General features: G+C 32.5%; 1 protein-coding gene across 10 annotated transcripts in view; it reads right to left on the bottom strand.

The window, feature by feature from the left end:
• LOC114326158 (inositol hexakisphosphate and diphosphoinositol-pentakisphosphate kinase 2) overlaps positions 1-21644 on the bottom strand; it is a 228343-nt gene that overhangs the window by 83804 nt on the left and 122895 nt on the right. For all 10 annotated transcript variants that reach the window (XM_050653997.1, XM_050653998.1, XM_050654002.1 and 7 more), the window contains 5 exons: positions 15734-15968; positions 14147-14355; positions 8042-8268; positions 4468-4719; positions 2518-2763 (listed from right to left, as the gene is read on the bottom strand). In XM_050653997.1, coding sequence (XP_050509954.1) covers positions 2518-2763; positions 4468-4719; positions 8042-8268; positions 14147-14355; positions 15734-15968 — 1169 coding nt within the window. The remainder of the gene's footprint in view (positions 1-2517; positions 2764-4467; positions 4720-8041; positions 8269-14146; positions 14356-15733; positions 15969-21644) is intronic.

Raw genomic sequence — 21644 nt, 5'->3', positions numbered from 1 at the left:
TACCGTTCCCAGAGAAAAAATGTTTGAGGTATTACAACAAACCACTTTAAATAGAAAATACATCCAAACAATAAAAGATCTCTATGCTAATGCAACAACAGCAATTAAAATTGGAACGAAACTTTCAAATACCTTTGAAACTTCGAAAGGCCTTTTGCAGGGATGCTGTCTGTCGCCCACTTTATTTAAAATTTACCTTACACATGTGTTAAAATATTGGACTAGGAAATGCCAAACAATGGGGATACCAGTAGGAGATTCTTATTTGTATACGTTGCTATTTGCTGACGACCAAGTTGTGATTGCTGCTGATAAAGATGACGCCAGTTACATGATTAGAAAATTGAAAGAGGAGTACCAAAAATGGGGTTTGGAAATGAGCATGGAGAAAACTGAATACCTTGTAGTCGGAGGTGATACTGAAGACTTAGAATTAGAAGGGGAATACATAAAAGGATGTGATGAATTTAAATATCTAGGTTCAATTTTTGACAAAAACTCCACATGCGATCAAGATATAGAATATCGAATAAGCCAAGGAAGAAAAGCTATAAAACAGCTAAATGGCATTTGGTGGAGTACAGGACTGCAGAATCAGACAAAGAAAAAAATCTACCAAACTATCGTGGAAGGAATTGTCCTGTACAACTCGGAAGTGTGGGAAGTAAAAGACCGACAAAATAAAAGACTTCAAGCTTTAGAAATGGACGCGCTTAGAAGAAGCTGCAGAATATCTAAACTGCAGCATATCCCAAACGAAGAAATAAAAGAAAGAATGGAAGTAGAAAAGGATATTATAGACAGAATAGAACAAAAAAGATTAATATGGTACGGGCATGTCCAGAGAATGGGACCAACAAGATGGCCCAAGAAAATGATCCAGTATGTACCACCCGAGAGAAGAAAAAGAGGCAGACCGAAGAGAACATGGATACAAGATGTAGAGAAAGCAATGAACAGTAGACAACTCAACGAGGAAGATATTCGTGACCGAAAAGCATGGCGAATAGGATGCGGGAAACGGCGAATGCTGTAGAACACCCGATATATATATATATATATATATATATATATATATATATATATATATATATATATATATATATATATATATATATATATATATATATTAATATTAATTAAAAGTAAATATACCTTGTTTATTTATCTTTTAACGGTATTATTTATATTAGGTAGGTGAGGTTAGGAATTGTCAATGACTAGTCTCCGACAGGTACCCGTGAACGCTCTTAGTAAAGTGTATTTCAAACCATAAAATTGTGTTTTTTTTTTCTTATCAAACAGAAAAAGTTATTTAACAGCCTATTATAACCCCGGAAACCAATGCATCATTACAAAATGGAAGTCTAAAATCATTGCAAAAAAAAAATTAATATGTACAAAAAAATATTTACAACCAAAACAGTGTAATATTTAGATAATAATTGTGATATTATTATCTAATATGATCACCAAAACTTTTTACCTTAGCATTGGAAAATGTATTCAAACAGCTCGACTGGGAGGAAAAAGGTCTAAATATTGATGGTGTACATTTGAGTCATTTGAGGTTTGCGGACGACATAGTATTATTCAGTACAGATATCAAGGAACTGGAGCAAATGATGAAGGAACTAAACCAGCAGTCAAATAAAATAGGTCTCAAAATGAATCTTCAGAAAACAAAAATAATGAGTAATGTACAAACTAATCTTGTTATTGACAACGTCAGTCTTGAAAATGTAGACCACTATATATATCTTGGACATACCATTAAAATCGGCAAAGAAAACCAAATAGCCGAAATAAAAAGACGCATACAATTGTCTTGGGTAGCTTTCGGCAAGTTAAGCTTTATCTTGAAGAATAGAGATATACCAATGTGTATATAACGAAGAGTTTATGACAAATGTATCTTGACTGTAACTACATATGGACTGGAGACCATGGCCTTTACAAAGAAAACCTTAGAGCAGCTCAGTACAACTCAAAGAGCGATGGAGAGGGCCATGCTAGGGATTAGTTTGAGAGACAAAATTCGAAATATCGACATTCGTGAAAGAACAAAGATTACTGATGTCGCAGAACGTATAGCAAGGCTCAAGTGGCAATGGGTCGGACATGTTGCCCGAGATAATCCCGAAAAATGGACACAGAGACTAACAAACTGGAGACCAAGAGAGAACAGGCGATTAGTAGGCAGACCGCAGAAGAGGTGGGCAGATGATATCAAACAAGTCGCGGGCAAGCAGTGGATGAGAATTGCCAAGAGTAGAAATCGATGGAAGCAAATGGAAGAGGCCTATGTCCAGCAGTGGACGAACACAGGCTGAAGAAGAAGAAGAAGAATATGTTACATATTAATAATATGTTATGTATTTAGAGTTAGAAATACAGAAAAAATTCCTCTGATTGAAAAAACAAATTTGTTTGTTTTTAAAATAACAAAATGTCTGGCTAATTGGCTCGGCAAAGACCATCAAATTCACACAAAAAAAAATCATTGCTAATACTTACAGCGTTCTTACTGGCAGCAGACTCGTTTCTCGAATGAGGTCGAAAACCAGGACCTGGAGGAAGGTTTTTCTGTACACAACAATTGACGCCGGGACTAAAATGTAATTCGATGTGGAATCTTTCTTCGCTACAAGGATCTTTCGTAGGATCTTCGTAGAGCATTATAACAATCTGTGACATATAATTCAGTTCTGAGACGCACGAAACATACTCCATAGCTCTGCGCCACTGTTCGTCTTTTTTAACCTGAAAATTTTAAAATAGGTCGTAAAAATAATTGTATTTCGTCATATCACAGAAAGATTTACGACAAAAAACCTTGAAATTACCGTAGAAAAGTACATGACTGTTTTCGTACAAAGAACACCGTCTGCAAAACCAAAAGAAAATGACGGAGTTGTTAGTTGTGTAAGAATGTTCCTCAGTTTTGGCCATACTAATAATTGAATCGGCCAAATTAATATTTGAGGTAGAGGACAAACATAACGAATGGACAAATTATATCACGAAACTATTCGAAGACGATAGGATTGGTTTACCTCCGGATATTACCAATTGCGACGGACCCCTAATAACATGCTCTAAGAAAATACAAGCCTTTTAATAATCACAAATGGCAAAGCGACTCGTCTGACGAAATTCCAAGTGAAATATACAAGCGTATAAATGTTAGTAATGTTTTAGAGGCTATACCTTCGTTTTTTAATACCATGTATACCAGCGGACACCTACCTAATGGTTGGTCCAATTCATTGTTCATAACTCTACCTAAGAAAACAACAGCAAAAACCTGTGTTGATTATAGAATCATTAGTTTATTAAACCATTTATTGAAAATTTTTCTAAAGGTGTCAGTACATGGACGTATTTATAATAAATGCAAGAAATACCTTGACACACAGTTTTGTTTTAGTTTGGTAACACAATAATTGTGAACGATGAAGTCATCAATCATTTGCGACATTATGCAATTATGCGGACGACACAGTACTCCTAACTTCTACTCAAGAAGATCTGGAAACATTATTTGTCAGTGTCGTTGAGAGCTGTAAGGAAGCAGGCCTCGATTTTTGACCCTTCGCTTCATTATCGAACGTATTCGTTTCGTATATATTTAGTATACGAAGCGCACTCGTTCCATAACGAAGCGAAGGGTCAAAAATCGAGGCCCTAGTCTGGATCTGAACATACGAAAAACCAAAATACTGGCAATAAGTAAACAACAGAATAAAAAACAGTCTATATATGTTAATGCACCAAACTTGAGCAAGAGTTGATCACATTTTGGATATCAGTTAAAATGTAACGCCGAGAGTCCCGGTGATATTAGATCTAAAATTGCGCAGACCGCAACCGTTTTTAGAAGAGAGTATCCGCCTCCTTCGTTGCTACGTGTTCTCGGTCTTACTTTATGATGTTGAGTCTTGGACTATGAATAAAAGTGATATAAATTGCCTTGATGCTTTCGAAACGTGGTGCTGTACAAGAATTTTAAAAATTTCTTCTTGGAAAAAATTCGAAACTCCACAATGCTAGACCGTCTCCGCAAGACTACTGAGATTATAAAATGCATCAAGAAAGGAAAGCTAGAGTACTTTGGACATGTAATGAGTGGTCTAAAATATAGGTTGCTACAATATTTTATGCAATGGAAAATAGCAGGCAAACGCAGTTCAGGACGAAGAAAGACTTCTTGGTTGAAGAGCTTGCGAGATTAGTATTGTGTTGATACAAGAATGCTATTTAGGGTGGCAGTGAATAAAATTAAGATAGCTATGATGGTAACATAGGATATGGTGACATAAAGAAGAAACTTAAAACATCAGGCCGTCTCTAATCCGGAGTGCCATATCTTAAAATTTATATAGGTATGTAATTACATTCCGCGTCGTAATAATTTATTAGCTCTGACTTTGTTACAATTTAGTAAAATAAGACTACAATACTTACATCGACTAATCCTCCATGTCGCAAGACAGTAATCAACGAGTGAATATGGCTCTCGCTGGTAAAATACAGTCGTGTTCTAACGTGTCTTCCAGGACTGGACACACCATGCGAATACCTCGGATTCAATCGATTTACGTTCTCTTCACCAGTTTCCTCGATGTTCCTCTGCAGGTCCGCCTTGATCTTTTTCAGCAGCGGAGTACAGATACCCTGGCCGATGGTCAATTTCTCTTGGGATGTCAGGCCATATTCCTTTTTCCGTAAGAGGTAGAATAAGAAAAGAGTATATTCTAGTTAATTTATTTAGTTTTCGGTTAGTTTACACATAACCAAAGACAAAATTTTGAATGAAGAATGTTACGAAATTTATTAAGACAATAAAGAAATTTAAAAATGCATGCGATTATTGGTGTGTGTTTATATTTAAATATTTAGTTAAATGGTGACAGATATAGTATTTTTACTACAAAAGCGATATTACGTAAGTCAAAATTTTTGACGTAAGAGAACTGTCAAAACATTAGAATGTGACTTTTCATTATTGCCATGTTTATAATAAACATGACAATAATGAAAAGTCACATTCTAATGTTTTGACAGTTCTCTTACGTCAAAAATTTTGACCTACGTAATATCGCTTTTGTAGTAAAAATACTATAGTAAAAAACGGAATAATAGCAGAGTCAAATAAACAACAACAAATATTAGGTAACTATGTTCATCTTACTGGCGCCATCTAGCGACAATTTGATGGCTTTTGATTAAAAATAATTGAAATTTCGATTTCCATCTCGGAAATTGCTCTCAAAATACTTTCCGAGGTGGAAATCGAAACGTCAAACATTTTTAATTAAAACTGTGTATTTTCATAAAATGCAGTAGTTAATTTGTCAAAATTTAACATTGATCTAAAACATTATCAATAATTAAGTGCAATTTATAATACACACCACCAAACATAATATGGAATCACCATGCCATAGCAATTGCCATTTCATAGCAATATTTATTTCTTAAAAAAACTTTTTATCGTTGCGAAGAATAAAGGTTTTATTGAAAATAAACAAACAAATCAAACTACCAGAAAACATATCACGGTCGTTATAGATAATTTACCTTAGTTATAAATTGAACGAAAATAATTATGTGAGATTAACAAACGTGCAAAGGGGACACACTATTGGTCTTGTAGAGCAACGAATGTCTCAAAGAAAATAGCTGCAGAGATAGGCGTAAAACAGGGCGTTGTGTCAAAAACCTGTGCTAGTATCAGGTATTAGGTACACCTAAGAATAACCCAAGAGACAGTCGCCCAAAAGTAACAACGGCTCGCAACAATTATTTCATTATCCAAGTAGCTAGAAGAGACCCAACGATTTCTCACCAGCAGCTTCAAAGGCAGCTATTGGAAGCCACAGGTGTAAGTGTTTCAATTGAAATGATAAAAAACGATTTTGTATCCAATTACAGCAGAAGACAGTTACAAGTTCCCAAGTTTCTAAGCAAGATTGATCGCCTAAATTGGTGTTGTCAAAACCGAAATTGGAATACATATTGGAAATTCGCAAAATATGCTATTTTCAGACAAAATCAGGAATTGTGTAAAATCACATGGCCGATGAATTTCTGAATTTAGAGGGGATGAAGACATGCAAGAACGGAAACTGCTAGATCTGTAAAAAAGCGACTTTAATTTCCATCCAACCAACTTTAATACATCGCAGATGTGTTAATTTTGTTCTACAACCTATACTTAGGCACTGTAGAAATGCAATGGGAGAAAATCTAATTTTCATGCATGATAATGCGCCTCCACATACCAGTAAAATACGTAAAGACTTCCTTGAAACAGAAGATATCACTGTTCTGAAGCGGCCTGCTTGGTTACCCAACCTTAATTCCATAGAGCATTTGTGGAATATGCCTAAAAGTAGAATAATCCACAAAATACGGCACACTAGTGCAAGCTGCTGTTGAACAATGGAAGAACTTACCACAAGTAGCTTGTTGCTAGGAAGCTTGAATTAAGGCTAGGTTTACTAAAACTGACTACCAAAAAATAATAGAAAGACGTGAAATGAAAAACTCTCTATTTTTCAATGAGATAATAGAACGCGAACATAGAACTGTCTTAGGTTTCTAATAAGTCCTCTACTACGCAATAGTGACTTCTTTTCCGTTAATCAGAAGTGATTAGTGCGCAGATGGTCGGTGCAAGGCGGTGATAGGCGTTCCTTCACGCAACACCATTCACGCCTTTCTTGAATCACTTAGCACATTCAAACAAGCGCGCTTTCAACACGCACACATCCCCGTACATTACCTACAATTTTCGAGGGATTTCGCCAGATCATAAAATACAAACTAAATATGCTATGAACTTAAATGTTATGTCTCACAGAGTGAGCTGTAAAGGTATGTATAGATATGCGCGCCGCGACACATGTACGCTGCGCGTTCGTTAGATTAGTATGTGTTTTCAAGTGGCGCACAAACGGCGCAACACGATACAACTTCTGTGAGCGCCACAAACGCGCGGAGAACACACGGCGCGTATCTATAGATATCTTAATAGATTTCACTATCTCACCATGCATGTCACTCATAGCCAAGACGATGGTAGAATTGGCATAAAAATAACAGAAGACATTACATTAGATCTCACTGTATTTGAAAAAACTATACCTACATATTGTAATTTTGTAGTAAACAATAAAAACCCTAAATTGAATGAAAATGACCGTTGTTTATAAATTTCTGCCTTGGTTTATGACGATTTCAATCCCTGATCATACGCCAACTGTCTCCAACACGTCCTTAATAAGCTCAGATCTCTTGTTTACGACCCGGTTTTGAGCAGACGTACCCTTTAGTTAACAGTACTTTGTATAACGCTAGGAGGGTTTGAAATATATTGTTTTTCTGGTTTTTAGACTATAAAAGACGATACCACAGCCGCAACGGCAGTAATTAAGTGGAAAACAGCTGCCCGTTTTCGTATTATCTTTGATAGTGTCTGCGTCAGTTTCAGACGAAACGCCAGGATAAAACAATCCTATAAGTCATAAAACAATATATTATTATAATGGCTGTGTAAGTATACACACCACCTTGACTGCAGGATCTTGGCTACTTATGCCAAGCCGCAATCGCTTGATTCGCGGATACCAAACGCGTTTCATTAGAGATTTCAATATATTTTTGTTTATGATCATTTAATTGTTAGGACTCGTACAGTTATAACAGATAGGTGAAAATAGTAGGACAATAAACAGATAGGTTGATACCCTCATTAAGGTTTTTTTTTCGAGGTTCCCCTTAATTACATGGTTATAACCCTTCTAATATACTTAAATATATACATAAAGCAAACTATTATAACAAAAGAGGACTAGAAAGTATCAGTTATATAACCAACTTAATGTATTAACCAATAAGCATGGAAATTTCAAGAACGTATCCAACTTAAAGGAAGTATTAAAAAACATTCACGAACGTATTTAAATTGGAAGTATATGCTGTAATGATAATAATAATTTTAAATAATAATAATATATCATTTTTAAATAAATACCTGGGGTATGACAATATCAGCTAAGTATTTAGCATACGTATACAATTCTTCAGCTTGATCAAACTGCAGAGTATGTTGGTTATGTTGTAAATCGTACTTAATACAGTCGTAGATATCGGGTATTTTACTAATATCAAAAGTTTTGTTTTTCGTAAAAAAGTCTTTTTCTATTTTCCCCCATCTTCTTCCCATTAATTCCCAAGTTTCTCCATGATACAAAACAGCATCTGCAAAAAAATCAATACTGATTGGTGTATAAAATATGACCTATTGACCTAAAATAAACTACAAAACTTATACTGAAATCACAACAAAGATAGAAATAAACTAACCAAGACACGTTGAATGTTATGAGGAGCACTCCCGAATCATTATTTACAATGTATAAAGTTTGTAAATCATGATTTGGGATTTACAAAGTATATCCATTGTAAATCATGATTTATGAGTGGTCCTCGTAACATTCAAGTATCTTGGTTTGTTTATTTCTAGTGCATATTTATTGCAATTTTAGTATAGATGTGTTTTTACTAAATATATCACCGAGGAAGAAGTTTAAATTCAGCTCAAAAAGTCTCATCAAAAAAATTTATGAATCTCATCACAGAACTACAACAAAAGTTAAAAAAAAACGATTTTGAGATAAACTATTTCAAAAGAGAACAGCTAACAATATAACAATATTTTATCCACTCAATTCATTTAATCAATCAAACAAGAATTAAAAACTAATAAAAAAATGTGAAAAAAAAATTTAGGAAACGCTTTTCTTTAGTTACGAGTGACTAAAATTAAGAATGAAAAAAATCAACTAAAAAGCAAAAAATAAAAAAAATTGAAAAAATCTAACACATTCGTCAAAGAAAAGCGTGGCGCGTCTTCATTGAATAAACTGTTTTCGCTCCACGCTTTTTTTTAACAAATGTGTTAGATTTTTTCAATTTTTTTTATTTTTTGCTCTTTGGTTGATTTTTTTATATTTTTAATTTTAGTCACTCGTAACTAAAGAAAAGCGTTTCCTAAATTTTTTTTTTTCACATTTTTTTATTTTTTACTTTTTAGTCTTACACTTTTCAAACATTAAAATATATCGTCACGTTTATTAAAATATGTATAAAACATATGATGTACTAACATGAAAAGTAGTCGGAATCGGCAAAAAATTTGAAACTTTATTGTTTATTTTTGAAGCATAACGTAAACAATTAACGTAAAAAGTGAAATTATGTATAGTTTATATCAATAGCTACAATCCGTAAAAGTTTCAAGTTTTTACATGGTAAAAAACAAGAGAATTTAAGCATTTTCCATTAAAATCGTTTATTTTTATTTAAACAATTAATAAACATAAAAAATATTTATTTATTTATTTACGGGATTACCCCCATTACAACACATACAGTATAAAATCAATCTCTGTAATATCTACTAAACTAGAGTAAAATAAATCTTAATTACATACTTATTAAACAAAAACGAAATATTAATAGTTATCCATTACACATATTACATCTATTACACAAATCAGTTCAAATAAACAAAAAGTACCTGTCAAGCTCTTTTAATCCGATTCTTAAAACCAGCCAAGGAGACACCAAACATTTCCAAGTTATTCTCGTTTATAATTTTTAGTGTTCGCTCAATGGGCGAATGCATACCATAGTTTGTCCGATGAAAAGGTATATAAAACAAATCAACATGTCTGAGACTTCTGGAGGGAACATATAAATTAATAGATTGGAGAAGTTCAGAACAATAAATTAAACCATTTATTAATTTAAACACAAATACCAAATCAGAGTTATCTCGTCGAGTTTTTAATAAATTCATGTTGAGTGTTTTTAAAATATAGGTATAATCATGATTAGTAATGCGCATGTTTAATTTGTATGCACAATATCTCAAAAATTTATTCTGCAATCTCTCCAACGTAGTAGAATGAGCTTGGTATTGTGGAGACCATACAATAGATGCATATTCCACTTTAGATACAACCAAAGCATAATATACCGTTCTTAAAGCCCCTACAGATAGTCTCAGACAGTTGCGAATGATAAAGCCCAAAGATTTTGATGCATTTACTGTTACACTATTTATATGTTGCACAAAACGCAACTGCTCATCAAATGTGACTCCTAAGTCTTTTATTGTTTTAACATAAGACAATTCATTTTCATTAATTGTGTAAGAAGTATCATATTTTTTATTACCTCTATAAAAGCTTATATAACAGCATTTAGCAAGATTTAAATGCAAAATATTATTCTCACACCAACTACTCAACCGGTCTAAATCTTCTTGAATTAATGTTACATCAACATTTGAATCTACGGATTTAAATAATTTCAAATCATCTGCAAACAGCAGGAAATCGCAATTTCTAAAACACTCTGATATATCGTTCACAAATATATTAAATAACAAAGGTGAACAGTGAGCTCCTTGGGGTACTCCTGATGTCACATGAATTATATTTGAATTAAAACAACCTACTCTCACCTGCTGTGTGCGATCTCTTAAAAAGCTATTGAACCATTGTAAGGATTGATGACTGAAGCCAAAAGCATTTAATTTTCCCAATAACATGTTATGATCTACTCTGTCAAATGCCTTGGAGAAGTCAGTATAAATAGTATCCATCTGACTTTTATTCTCCAACGCGTTTAATATTTTTTGTTCAAAGAGTACTAAATTTGTTACCGTTGATTTATTCTGAGAAAATCCATGTTGATTGTGTATTAGACGCTCTTTACAATAAAATTTTAATTGATCGTGCAATAGTCTATCAAAAAGTTTTGGTATAGAGGATTGTTTACAAACGCTTCGATAATTTGTTATGTCTTGTTTATTACCTGATTTAAAAATTGGACAGATATAAGAGTGCTTCCATAAAGTTGGGAAAACTGATGTCTTTAATGATGACTCAAAAAGAAGATATAAAGGATTAGTTAGTGAATATATACAGTTCTTTAGAAAGTAATCGGGAATACCATCTGGACCACTGCTTAACTTATTGGGTAGGGATAAAATGTTGTTGAAAATATCTTTCACTGATATTGAAAAATTAGGTATAAAAAGATTGTTGTTTCCCTTTACTTCCAAGTTATTAATATTTGATTGTGGCGAATAAACTGTTGAAAAAAATTGACGGAAACAGTTTGCAATCTGTTGTCCGTTTGTTGCTATAGCATTACCATAGTACATACTGTTTGGTAAATCATTTGATGCTCTCTTACTGTTTACAAACTGCCAAAAGTACTTAGGATTACTGCATAAATTATAATTTACTTGATTCAGATAAGTGTTATAACATTGATTTGATAGATCCTTACACAATCTCCTAAGTTCTGACAAAATCACATAATCCTCTTGATTACAGGAAGCTAAATAATTTTTATGAGCAATTTTTTTCTGTACAACTAAATAACGCAAGTTGGCATCAAACCATTTTGGATAACTAGAAGTTTTAAATCTTTTCACCGGTACAAACAATGATAGTGACATATTAAGTATGTTGTAAAATTCTGTTAAAGCATCATCAACATTTGACAAATTCAAATGGTCTTCCCAAGGTATCATTGAAAGATAGTTATTGAGACCTTCATAGTCTGCATTTACAAAATCATGATAAAATTCAGTATATTCTAATGACTTACCTCGATATTCACACAAACTAATATTGTAAGTGTAACTTATGTGATGATAACTATTTTTAAAAATCGGATCTGAGGCTTTTGCTACTTGTAAATCACAAACATTTGTAAATATTAAGTCTAAAAACACATTTCTTTCATTTGGAATATTAATCATCTGGAAAAAATTCAAGTACCCATAAAACTCAGCTAAGTACAATGCATGTGAACCTTGAGGACAATTCACCAAGACACCTGATTCATTGTTATCCCATGAAGCTTCCGGAAGGTTGAAGTCTCCGAATATATATGTCTTATGATGATTATACCTTTGGGATATATCTTCGACTGATAAACAGTGTTGTTCATATATTTATTCTACGGATTTTGGTGGAATATATACCCCTCCAATTATAAAATTTTCTTTACCAAATGAGCATAAAAGAAAAAGTTGTTCAATAGATTTGTACAAGGGTTTCAGCACAGTTACCTTAATGTGGTCTTTAACAACAATCAAAATACCTCCTCCTCTTGACTTATAACTATTATCACGATCACATCTAAAAGTTCTATATGAAGGTATTTTAATTTCACTATCTAAAATATCCTCGTGTAACCAACTTTCAACAAATATAAAAATGTCATGATCAGAACATAAAATAGAACTAATCAGATCTTGAATTTTTGTACGAAGTCCTCCGACGTTCTGACAATAAACTTGTAATGGGGATGAGATTAGTTTTTTCCTTCTTTCTTGAATGATTCAATTTTTGGTACACCATTTCTGTATTTTATGGCAATGTCTTTTTCGCCTTTATTTTGTCTGTCTTTTAATTCTTTCCAAGCTTTACTGAACATATCCCTTTGCATATTTGTTTGATCACTATTTATTTTGATTGTTGAGTTCTGTAGTCTTTTCTTACTCCTTAAAATGTCCTTAACAACACCATTATTGGAAAAAAATAGCTCTAAGTGGACGAGTCTTACCACCCGTGTTCTTTCCTACTCGAACAACCTTCACTAAATCCTCCAACGCTTCATCTTTTCCCATTTGTTTCATAATTTCCTCGACTTTGGCTTTGTCTTGGTTTATCCTATCTTCAATATTCTCAGAATTCAATTCGGGAACATTGAATAACATAATATTGTTAGATTTTACAATTCTATCATTTATTTCTATGAATATTTCCTCAAATGGCAAACCTGGCGCATTGGAGTTGCATTTCAGTTCATCAATAGTCTTCCTTAGATCACAAATCTGATTATCCTTTTCGTGTAAGGATTTTTCATTGGCACACTTAAGTTTCTCTACCTCAATCTTTAGATCTTCAACCATAGACTTCAAAATTGGTACTAACAGTAAACCTTGCTCACAATCCTCACAGAAATATTTTAATTTCCTAGTATCTGCTGCCAATTGAAGACATCTTACTTCTGTAGCTGTTATACTGGCACAATTAATATGTATAGCCCTCTTACATCCATCACACTTGAAAGAAGTCTTATCCTCTGCAGCATCTTTCTTGCATAACAAGCATTTGCCCATATTTGAATATTCAACAAAATGTCAAAAATAAACCCTTTAATAAAGATAGTAAGTCACTTCACTGGTATATGGTAATTACTTATCTATCACTATCAATTTGTCCTAATTGCTTCAAGTTTTTGTTTAAAAAAGAAAAACTAAAGGTACAAACTTTGCATTGCAATTATTGCAATTTACAGACAAACAAATTGTTTTTCCAAAAAAGAAAGATGATCTTGAAATTCCTTGTACTAATTCAGCTTATTTGATATAACTTTAATAATTAATTGTTGATATTTACTTGTAAAACAACAGTTTTTTAGGAGCAATTGCTAATTACATCCATCGAGGTTGATTTCTAATTTTAAACTCTATTGAATATTGACTATTCGTGTATTGTTCCCGCGAATGCATATGTCTGCAAATTTTCATTCATTTGCATTGGAGAGAAGGCAGTCAAATTAACGTCAGAAGATTTGACTTAAACTATTGAACTAAATAAAAGCGTTTAAAAAGTAAAGATAATTCAGATGTGATTACAGAATAGGGCGTCTACTATGTGCTTATACGTATTTCGAATTCAACTTATTTTCATCTGAGCACCTGCGTAGAAGCACTTTTCGGTGTAATTATTAAAATAATTACAAAATATGCAGCTAGCACCATCTATGAATCGTAAGTCAAAATGAGGTAAGAACTAAAATTCGAATTATTATTATCCTCTGTGCTTTTTAAGATGGAAAAATAAAGCAGAATAGTGTGGTGAAATACACAAGAGAATCATCTATAATTGCATTCACGACCTGTCCTTCACCGTGATTATAAACTTTAGCAAACTAATTCCTTTTATACCCACACCCACAAAAGTGAATAAAAAATAGAAATACGAACAAGAATTATTTTATTAACACACTTTAATATATAGGAATGGCATTGCAATTGTCTTACCTCTGCTTTTCGGATCTTCTTTTTTAATTTGCACTATTCCTAATAAATTTTTAATTAATTCGTGGACGTGTTTACAACATTTTACAGGATTTTTTATGAATTCTATAGCATCTGCTATACTAGTGGAATTGCACGGATTAATTTTTTCTCTGTCCTCTTGTGTAAAGTCCCGATCTATTTGCATAAGTTCGTGTAACCTAGTCTTACACCTACAAGTAAAAAAAAACTGTAGGTATAAAGGAAAAAATAATTAATTTAATTCTTTTAGCACAGTAAGGTTTGTAGACGATTTAAATCTTGTTAAAAAAATTTATACAGCAGAAGAAAAAGTTTTAGCTCAGACCGAAAAAGAATTTAATTTGAATGCCGGAAGCCATAAGAACAGCAAAAGATGATTATCATAATTTAAAAAGGATCATGGCAAAGTTATGATCATTTTCGACTTGAAAAAGTTAAACCAACTTCTAATGTAACAACTTCTAATGCTTATTATCTAAGGTAAGTATGCACGTATGATTTAAGAGGCAGTAACTTATAGATTGGAACAGCTGTATTTTTTATGGAGGCATGATTTTTATGGACACGAAGATCAGACATATCACCTTGCCTCCTAAAATATATCATAAGCTAAATAAAGACATTTAATACACTTGTAATAGACTTTCATACACTTGTGCCATACATCAAAAAGAGCTTACGTGGAGTGGAATACAGAGTATGAAAAGGTTAGGTTTTCAATAGGACAAACCTTTTATTCTGTTGTTCAAGAAGATACTTGGAGGTAGCATGGAATTCTAGGAAGTCTAAATTCAAGAATTCCTAGGCTTTCTAGGAAGTCCACACAAGCTGACAAAATTCCTACAGTAGATCCTAAACCCTTTTTTCAGTGCGTCATTAATTTTGACGTCATATAGGATTTTAAGAAAGTCGCAAATCATTACATCACATTTTAGTTAAATCTGACAGAATATTTATATTTATATAAACATTAATATTTACACAAATAATGTCCAGAATATTAATATTTAAAATATTTTAATGTAAAAATCAATAAACATAAAATCAAATTTCACTATACAATGTCCGAATATACCAATGATTCAATGACATAAAATATTTATATTTACGTCGCTGAAAAATAACATATATCATTTTACCATAATATGATATTGTGTAAATATTGTCACGATCGATTACTTTTGTGTCAAATTATCTTTATTCGCATCATTGATTTGTTATCTATTTAGAGTATTGTAATCGCCAACCAATTATACATCTATTAAGTATAAGTCGTTTTAATATGCAAATACCCATCAAGGAATAGGACATAATTTTCTAAGTTCAATGTCTAAGAGGTACGTTTTTCTGTCACTTCCAACTGTAATGCGTTAGAGAGAATTAGAGAATCTGTGACGCACTGAAAAAAGGATTTGGGATGATCTGTACCATCCTGCCAGATTTGTGTGAGTACCGATTGATAAAAGGCTCTCATTGAGGAAGCTAAATATTTTTATCTTCCGTGCCCTTTTAGTCCTTAATTGATTTATTTGCATATTTTTAAGTAAACAATTTGAATACTACACTTACATATTTTGATACTTGCTACTATCACAGTCATTATCTAAAAGTCCATTCGTATTTGCACTTTTAACCATTTGCACTAAAATCGGAGTAAGCTCTCCCTCTAAAGCTAAGAGACCTTTGGCAAAAGCCGCAGCCGTCATTTGAACTCTCCCCTCGTCAGAAGCGTATATCTTCAGATCGTGCCGGAACGTAGAATGCAACCTCAACAGACCTAAACCTTGGGCACCAGCATATTCACCTGTAGAAAGTAAGTATTCATTAAACAGAGCTAAATTAATTTCGTTTTAGTATGCTAATACGTTCACATTAAGTACAAAAATATTTTAGCTGTATCAACTATCTACTTTTTGGTTGATGTGTTAGCCTTTATAAAACCAATTCAAAACGTATGGAACGTGATATTTTTTGGAGCAGTAACAACTCAGTATTCGATATTGCTCTAAATTGGACTAAGAAAAAATTATTCTCTATACTCAAAATACGTAAAAGTAATGTTATTTGAAAATTAAAACAGTTACTTTTGAGTGGCCTAAAATGTTCTCGAGATAAATAATACTGTTTTGTCGCTTGTGGGGCATAGTGCAATTATTACTAACTGTGTATTGCAAAGTTATCTATAAAGATTTAAGAATAACAGTCAATGGGTTTAATTATACCGTGATGAGCGCGCTAATAACCGGCAAAATAACGCAAAAGATGGAAAACATATTAAGTTGTAAGATAAAAAGAAATGAAACCTAGTAGAGGTGAGAAATTTAGCGATAAAAACCTATAAATTCACATTCTATGTATTGTTCCCCACCTTTAGACGTATCAGAGGAGTATATCAACTAAAACTGTCACTGTTACAGTGGCATATGATAAACTCGTCCGATACGTCTAAAGATGGGAAACAACAAATAGAATGTAAATTAAAGGTTTTGAGCGCTAAATTTACCAACTTCATTAGTTCCATTTCTTTTTATCTCACAACTTATTATGTTTTCCATCTTTTGCTTTATTTTGCCGGTTATTAGCGCGCTCATCACTATATAAGTTAAAATGACATGACATCAGCTATGATATATTAAGGGACTAAATGTTGAGCAGTTAAAAAAAGAGGAACAACGAATGCATGTGGAGATGTTGAGATGTTAATCACTCAACACTGATAATTGCTGATATGCGGGTTTATTATGCTTATTTAGAAGACCGAAGAAGACATATGGAGAGATGCTTATGCAGGCCATGTCATTAAAGCGGATTGATATGACCCAAGATAGGAATTTATGGAGAAATGTAATTAGAGAGCCGACCCCTCATACGGTGTAAGGCTTTTTATAGGTCGTCTTCGGATATTGAAAGATTTGCTTGATCGTTAGCGAAAGGCAGGGTGTTAATAACTGAGGTTCTTGGATGGAGACTAATTACCTTGAGTGCTTTTGTTTTCCATGTTCCAAGTTGAGGTTGACTTTTATAAGTTCATATATATAATTAACGATTTTGCTAGTAATGATGATTGACTATGGTTTTTATCTAAACTAAATTTCAATAAGCAATGCAGAGCGAGTTAACAACGATATAGGTGTATTTTAATTGTTAAAGATGATTAAAATTTATCTATGGTAACAGTTCCATAGTAACAGTTTAGTTCCATTATTAGTTTTTATTGTATAATATACAAATTATTGTAATCACTGAATATATAGTTAGTGAAAAAATAATCATACTAATTAAATTAATTAATAATTTAAGCGACTATGCAAGTAACGATTGATTGTACAAGAATATTCAAAAACTAAACGAAATAGCCATCTCTAGGCAAAGTTTGCTCTGCGTATCTTATTGAATTTTAATATAGTAGGTTATTATAAAACAGATTTGTTTTTAAATAAGTTGTTAATGCTCCTTTTTGAAAAATGAATTGATGATTAAAAACCTCCAATTTATACGTAGTACTTACAAGATATAATTTTCGAAGTTTTACCAACGAATATAATATGTATACTCTCCTAGAACAAGAGTTTATATGGAACACATGGTCACGTTTATTTCTTGTCACTTCAAAATGACCTGCGGAAGATCCTGCGTAGACGCCGTATTTGTAAAGACAAATCACAGAAAAGGCCATTGAGTACAATAAACCAGCATATAATATATGTTTTATAGACCTGACAAAGGCTTTCGATTGCATCCAAGTCGAAGACGTCTTACATTTACTGTATGGAACAAACATACCAATCCATATTACACAAACCATCAAAAACATCTACTTTCATAATCGAATACAGGCAAAGATAAATGGAAAACTAACGCAGTTTATACCAGTACAAAGCGGAGACAGACAAGGTGACTCATTGAGCCTACTGCTCTTTAATATAATAATGGACGAAATAATAGAAGGAGTATGTAAAGGTCATGTTTATAGAACGGGGAACAAAGAAATCCAAATATTATGTTATGCAGACGACGCCGACGCCGCATTAATCGCCGAGACAGATGACGATCTCCAAAGATTAACACACATCTTCAATACAACAGCCAAGAAATACAATATGATAATATGAGCAGAAAAAAATCAAATGTATGACAACATCTAAATACCCACTACGATGTAAAATCGAAATTGATGGGAAAATAATAGTAGTCTGGGCAGATTATCGGAGAATAGGCCCCTTTTGGGAAATGTTATTTACCAGCAATTTTATTGCTGGAATCGAATCTTATGATTGTATATATTAATAATATAGGTATGTAAAGTCCGCAGATAGTGTGCTACTTTTTTATAAACAAAATGGCGCCCCAAAATCGTGTTTTTTTCAATTTTTGCTCTATAACTCCAAAGATTTTAACTTTACACCAAAAACACTCAAATAAAAATTCACCGTAATTAAATTCTACATAGAGACGTGGTTTTCCCGATTTACTTCGACGAAAATTTTCCCCGGAAATGCGGGTTTTTCCAACAACATATTTAATTTTCAACTAAAATTTTAGATAAGTAATTGTTTATCAATAATTAAATAACTTTGCAATATGAAAGCTCTTTTCGTATAGATTTTAATTCCAGAAGCCAATGGAAACTGAATGAACAGTTTAGCAACAATTGAATTGTTAATTAAAAATTTACGGTCGCTATAATACCCACAATAATTACGATACATAAGAATAACTATGATTTTTTTTATAAAAAGACACTGTACCTACCTAATGTACTTTACAGAATTGAAATTGAACGATTTAAGCGGCCTCAGGAATATTTTAAAATTATAAACAATTTTTTGGCTTATAAACAAATAGAATATCTCGGGAAATATTAAATTAAATCATGAAAACGATATTGGAAAAAACGCGACAGGACGCTTCTTTTAAAAGAAAAAACGATTAATTGTGATGAGTGGTTCCTGAGCTACAACCGGTCAAGGTTGACCGGCATTTACGGCAAAGATATAAACAATAGGATCATAATTTTTGAACCATCACCTTTTTTATTTCTGTCCTCTTTCTCCGCACTAGTTTTCATATCTTTAAAATACTCGTAACATATATTATTATAATAAAAATAGTAATAAAAAATAGCAAAATTCCAATCAAAAATTAGGTTGGAGAAAATGTAATCTCAAAGTTCAAAATCGGTATACGTTTAAAAAATGCATTTTCTCGGCTTCCCATGGAGCAATTTTCTTCATTATTTTTTTGTTCTCAAGTAACTCGAGTAGAGCCATATAACTAACGCATTATTAAATGTCAAACTTGCTTTTGGATTGTTATCAATAAATTAATTTAAAAATTTTTAATTTGTTTAAATAAAGATTGTTTTAATAATTATACAGCTTTCAAATGAGAAAATTTGTGTTTTTAACGGTAAAAGGTACACTTGTAGTAAGTTTACCTAAAAAAAGTGGAATTATTATCTATACGAAAAGGGCTTTTATAATTACTAAGGGCTAATTATTGATAAACAATTACTTATCTAAAATTTTAGTTGAAAATTAAAGATTTTGTTGGAAAAACCCGCATTTCCGAGGAAAATTTTCACTAGTAATACCACTAGAGGTCAAATTATTTCCGGAAATTTTTTTGAGATCATGAATATTTTGAAAATTTCCCGAGTCGCAGACGAGGGAAATTTTCTAAAAATATTCATGATCAAAAAAAAATTTCCGGATATTAATTTGACTTCGCGTGGTATTCGGTAAGAAAATTCCACACCAAATTTGCATTTGAAAATCCAAAGCTGCATGAACAGATTAATAGCGCGCCATAGCTTTGTCAGCAATTATTTAGGCTTTCAAATTCGTAATTTCTACTCATTGTAGTTGCATGGGAATACCATTTCAAGATAGAAAATAGTATATTCTTTAATTTTACATAAGTTTTGAGTAACTACAAGTGATAGAAAATTATTGTTTGGCGTTTTTGAAACTAAACTACGCAAAATTGAAAGTACTGAATGGGAAAAAGGTAAATAAATTAGTGTCTAAATATTATATATATATATATATATTTTATTAGACATAGAAACTTAATTGAAAACATTCAAAGTCCTGCATTTTCGCCATTAAGAAGAGAGGAGGTGTCCGAAGAATATAGAAAACATCTTAGCTTTGTAACTAAAATGAATCAAAACTAAATTATGTAAACAAATAAAAACCAGTCTGTCAAAAATGTTCTGTTATTGTAAACGTCAAAAAATTTCCACTATAATTCGCTGTTGGGTACCCCACGAGCAAAAAATTTCCGATAAAATACCTCCGTTGCCATGGTGATCTGTCAAAATAACGTATTTTGATTGGTTCAAAATTACAGGTGTGGAATTTTCATCAAAGTAAATCGGGAAAAACACGTTTCTATGCAGAATTTAATTACGGTGAATTTTTATTAGGGTGTTTTTGGTGTAAAGTTAAAATCTTTGGAGTTATAGAGCAAAGATTGAAAAAAAAACACGATTTTCGGGCGCCATTTTGTTTATAAAAAAAGTAGCACACCATCTGCGGACTTTGCATAACTATATTATTAATATATACAATCATAAGATTCGATTCTAGCAATAAAATTGCTGGTAAATAACTTTTCCTTGTATTTTGCTAATTAGCCCAGAGTATAGAGCAAGAAGCAGGGTTTAGATATCTGTGAATAGATATAACCAGTTACGGAGATGTTGAAGAGGAAGTACGACAACAAAGCTTAAAAGCAAGTAAAGCGGCGGGATCTCTTAATGACACAATCTGGAAGAACAAACACCTAAGACAAGACACAAAAGCAAGAATCTATAAAGTAGCAATTAGACCTATATTAACATACACGGCGGAGACAAGATCTGACACATCTAAAACGAGACGACTACTAGAAACAACAGAGATGAAAATACTCCGACGAATATCAGGGAAAAGTCTGTTGGATAGGGAGAGAAGCGAAAGCATAAGAAGATCATGCAATGTAGAAGACATAAATGGATGGGTGACAAAACGGAAACAGGAGTGGAACGAACACATTAGTAGAATGGCAGAGGATAGGATAGTACGAATAGCACGAGATAAATCATCAAATGGACGAAGAAGTATTGGCAGACCAAGAAAAAGATGGTGCGATAACTTAAACAATTTAGGAGGCTAATATTGAAGAAGAAACAGGCTTTAAAGCCTGCATACAAGAAGGAAGAAGAAGAAGAAGACTTCAAAATACTCGTTGATACTCGTGTAGAGGACGACTGCATAAACTCAAATAGCCAAGGACGGAAGGACGCAACAGCGTAAACTATTATTAGGCTTGGGAGAAAGTGGGAAAGGAATACGAAAGGAGCAATTTAACTTTGCATCCAGATCAAATAAAATCTCGATGCTATTGATTTGCACTCTTTTTCACAATAAAATCTTTTTTAATATGTTAAATTGTTACATTTATAATTTAAAAACTTAGAGGTGTGAAAACTTCA

Source organism: Diabrotica virgifera, chromosome 6, assembly GCF_917563875.1.
Source record: "Diabrotica virgifera virgifera chromosome 6, PGI_DIABVI_V3a".
Lineage (NCBI taxonomy): Eukaryota > Metazoa > Arthropoda > Insecta > Coleoptera > Chrysomelidae > Diabrotica > Diabrotica virgifera.
The sequence above is the reverse complement of the archived record's forward strand: the minus strand, read 5'-3'. Positions and strand labels throughout refer to the sequence as shown.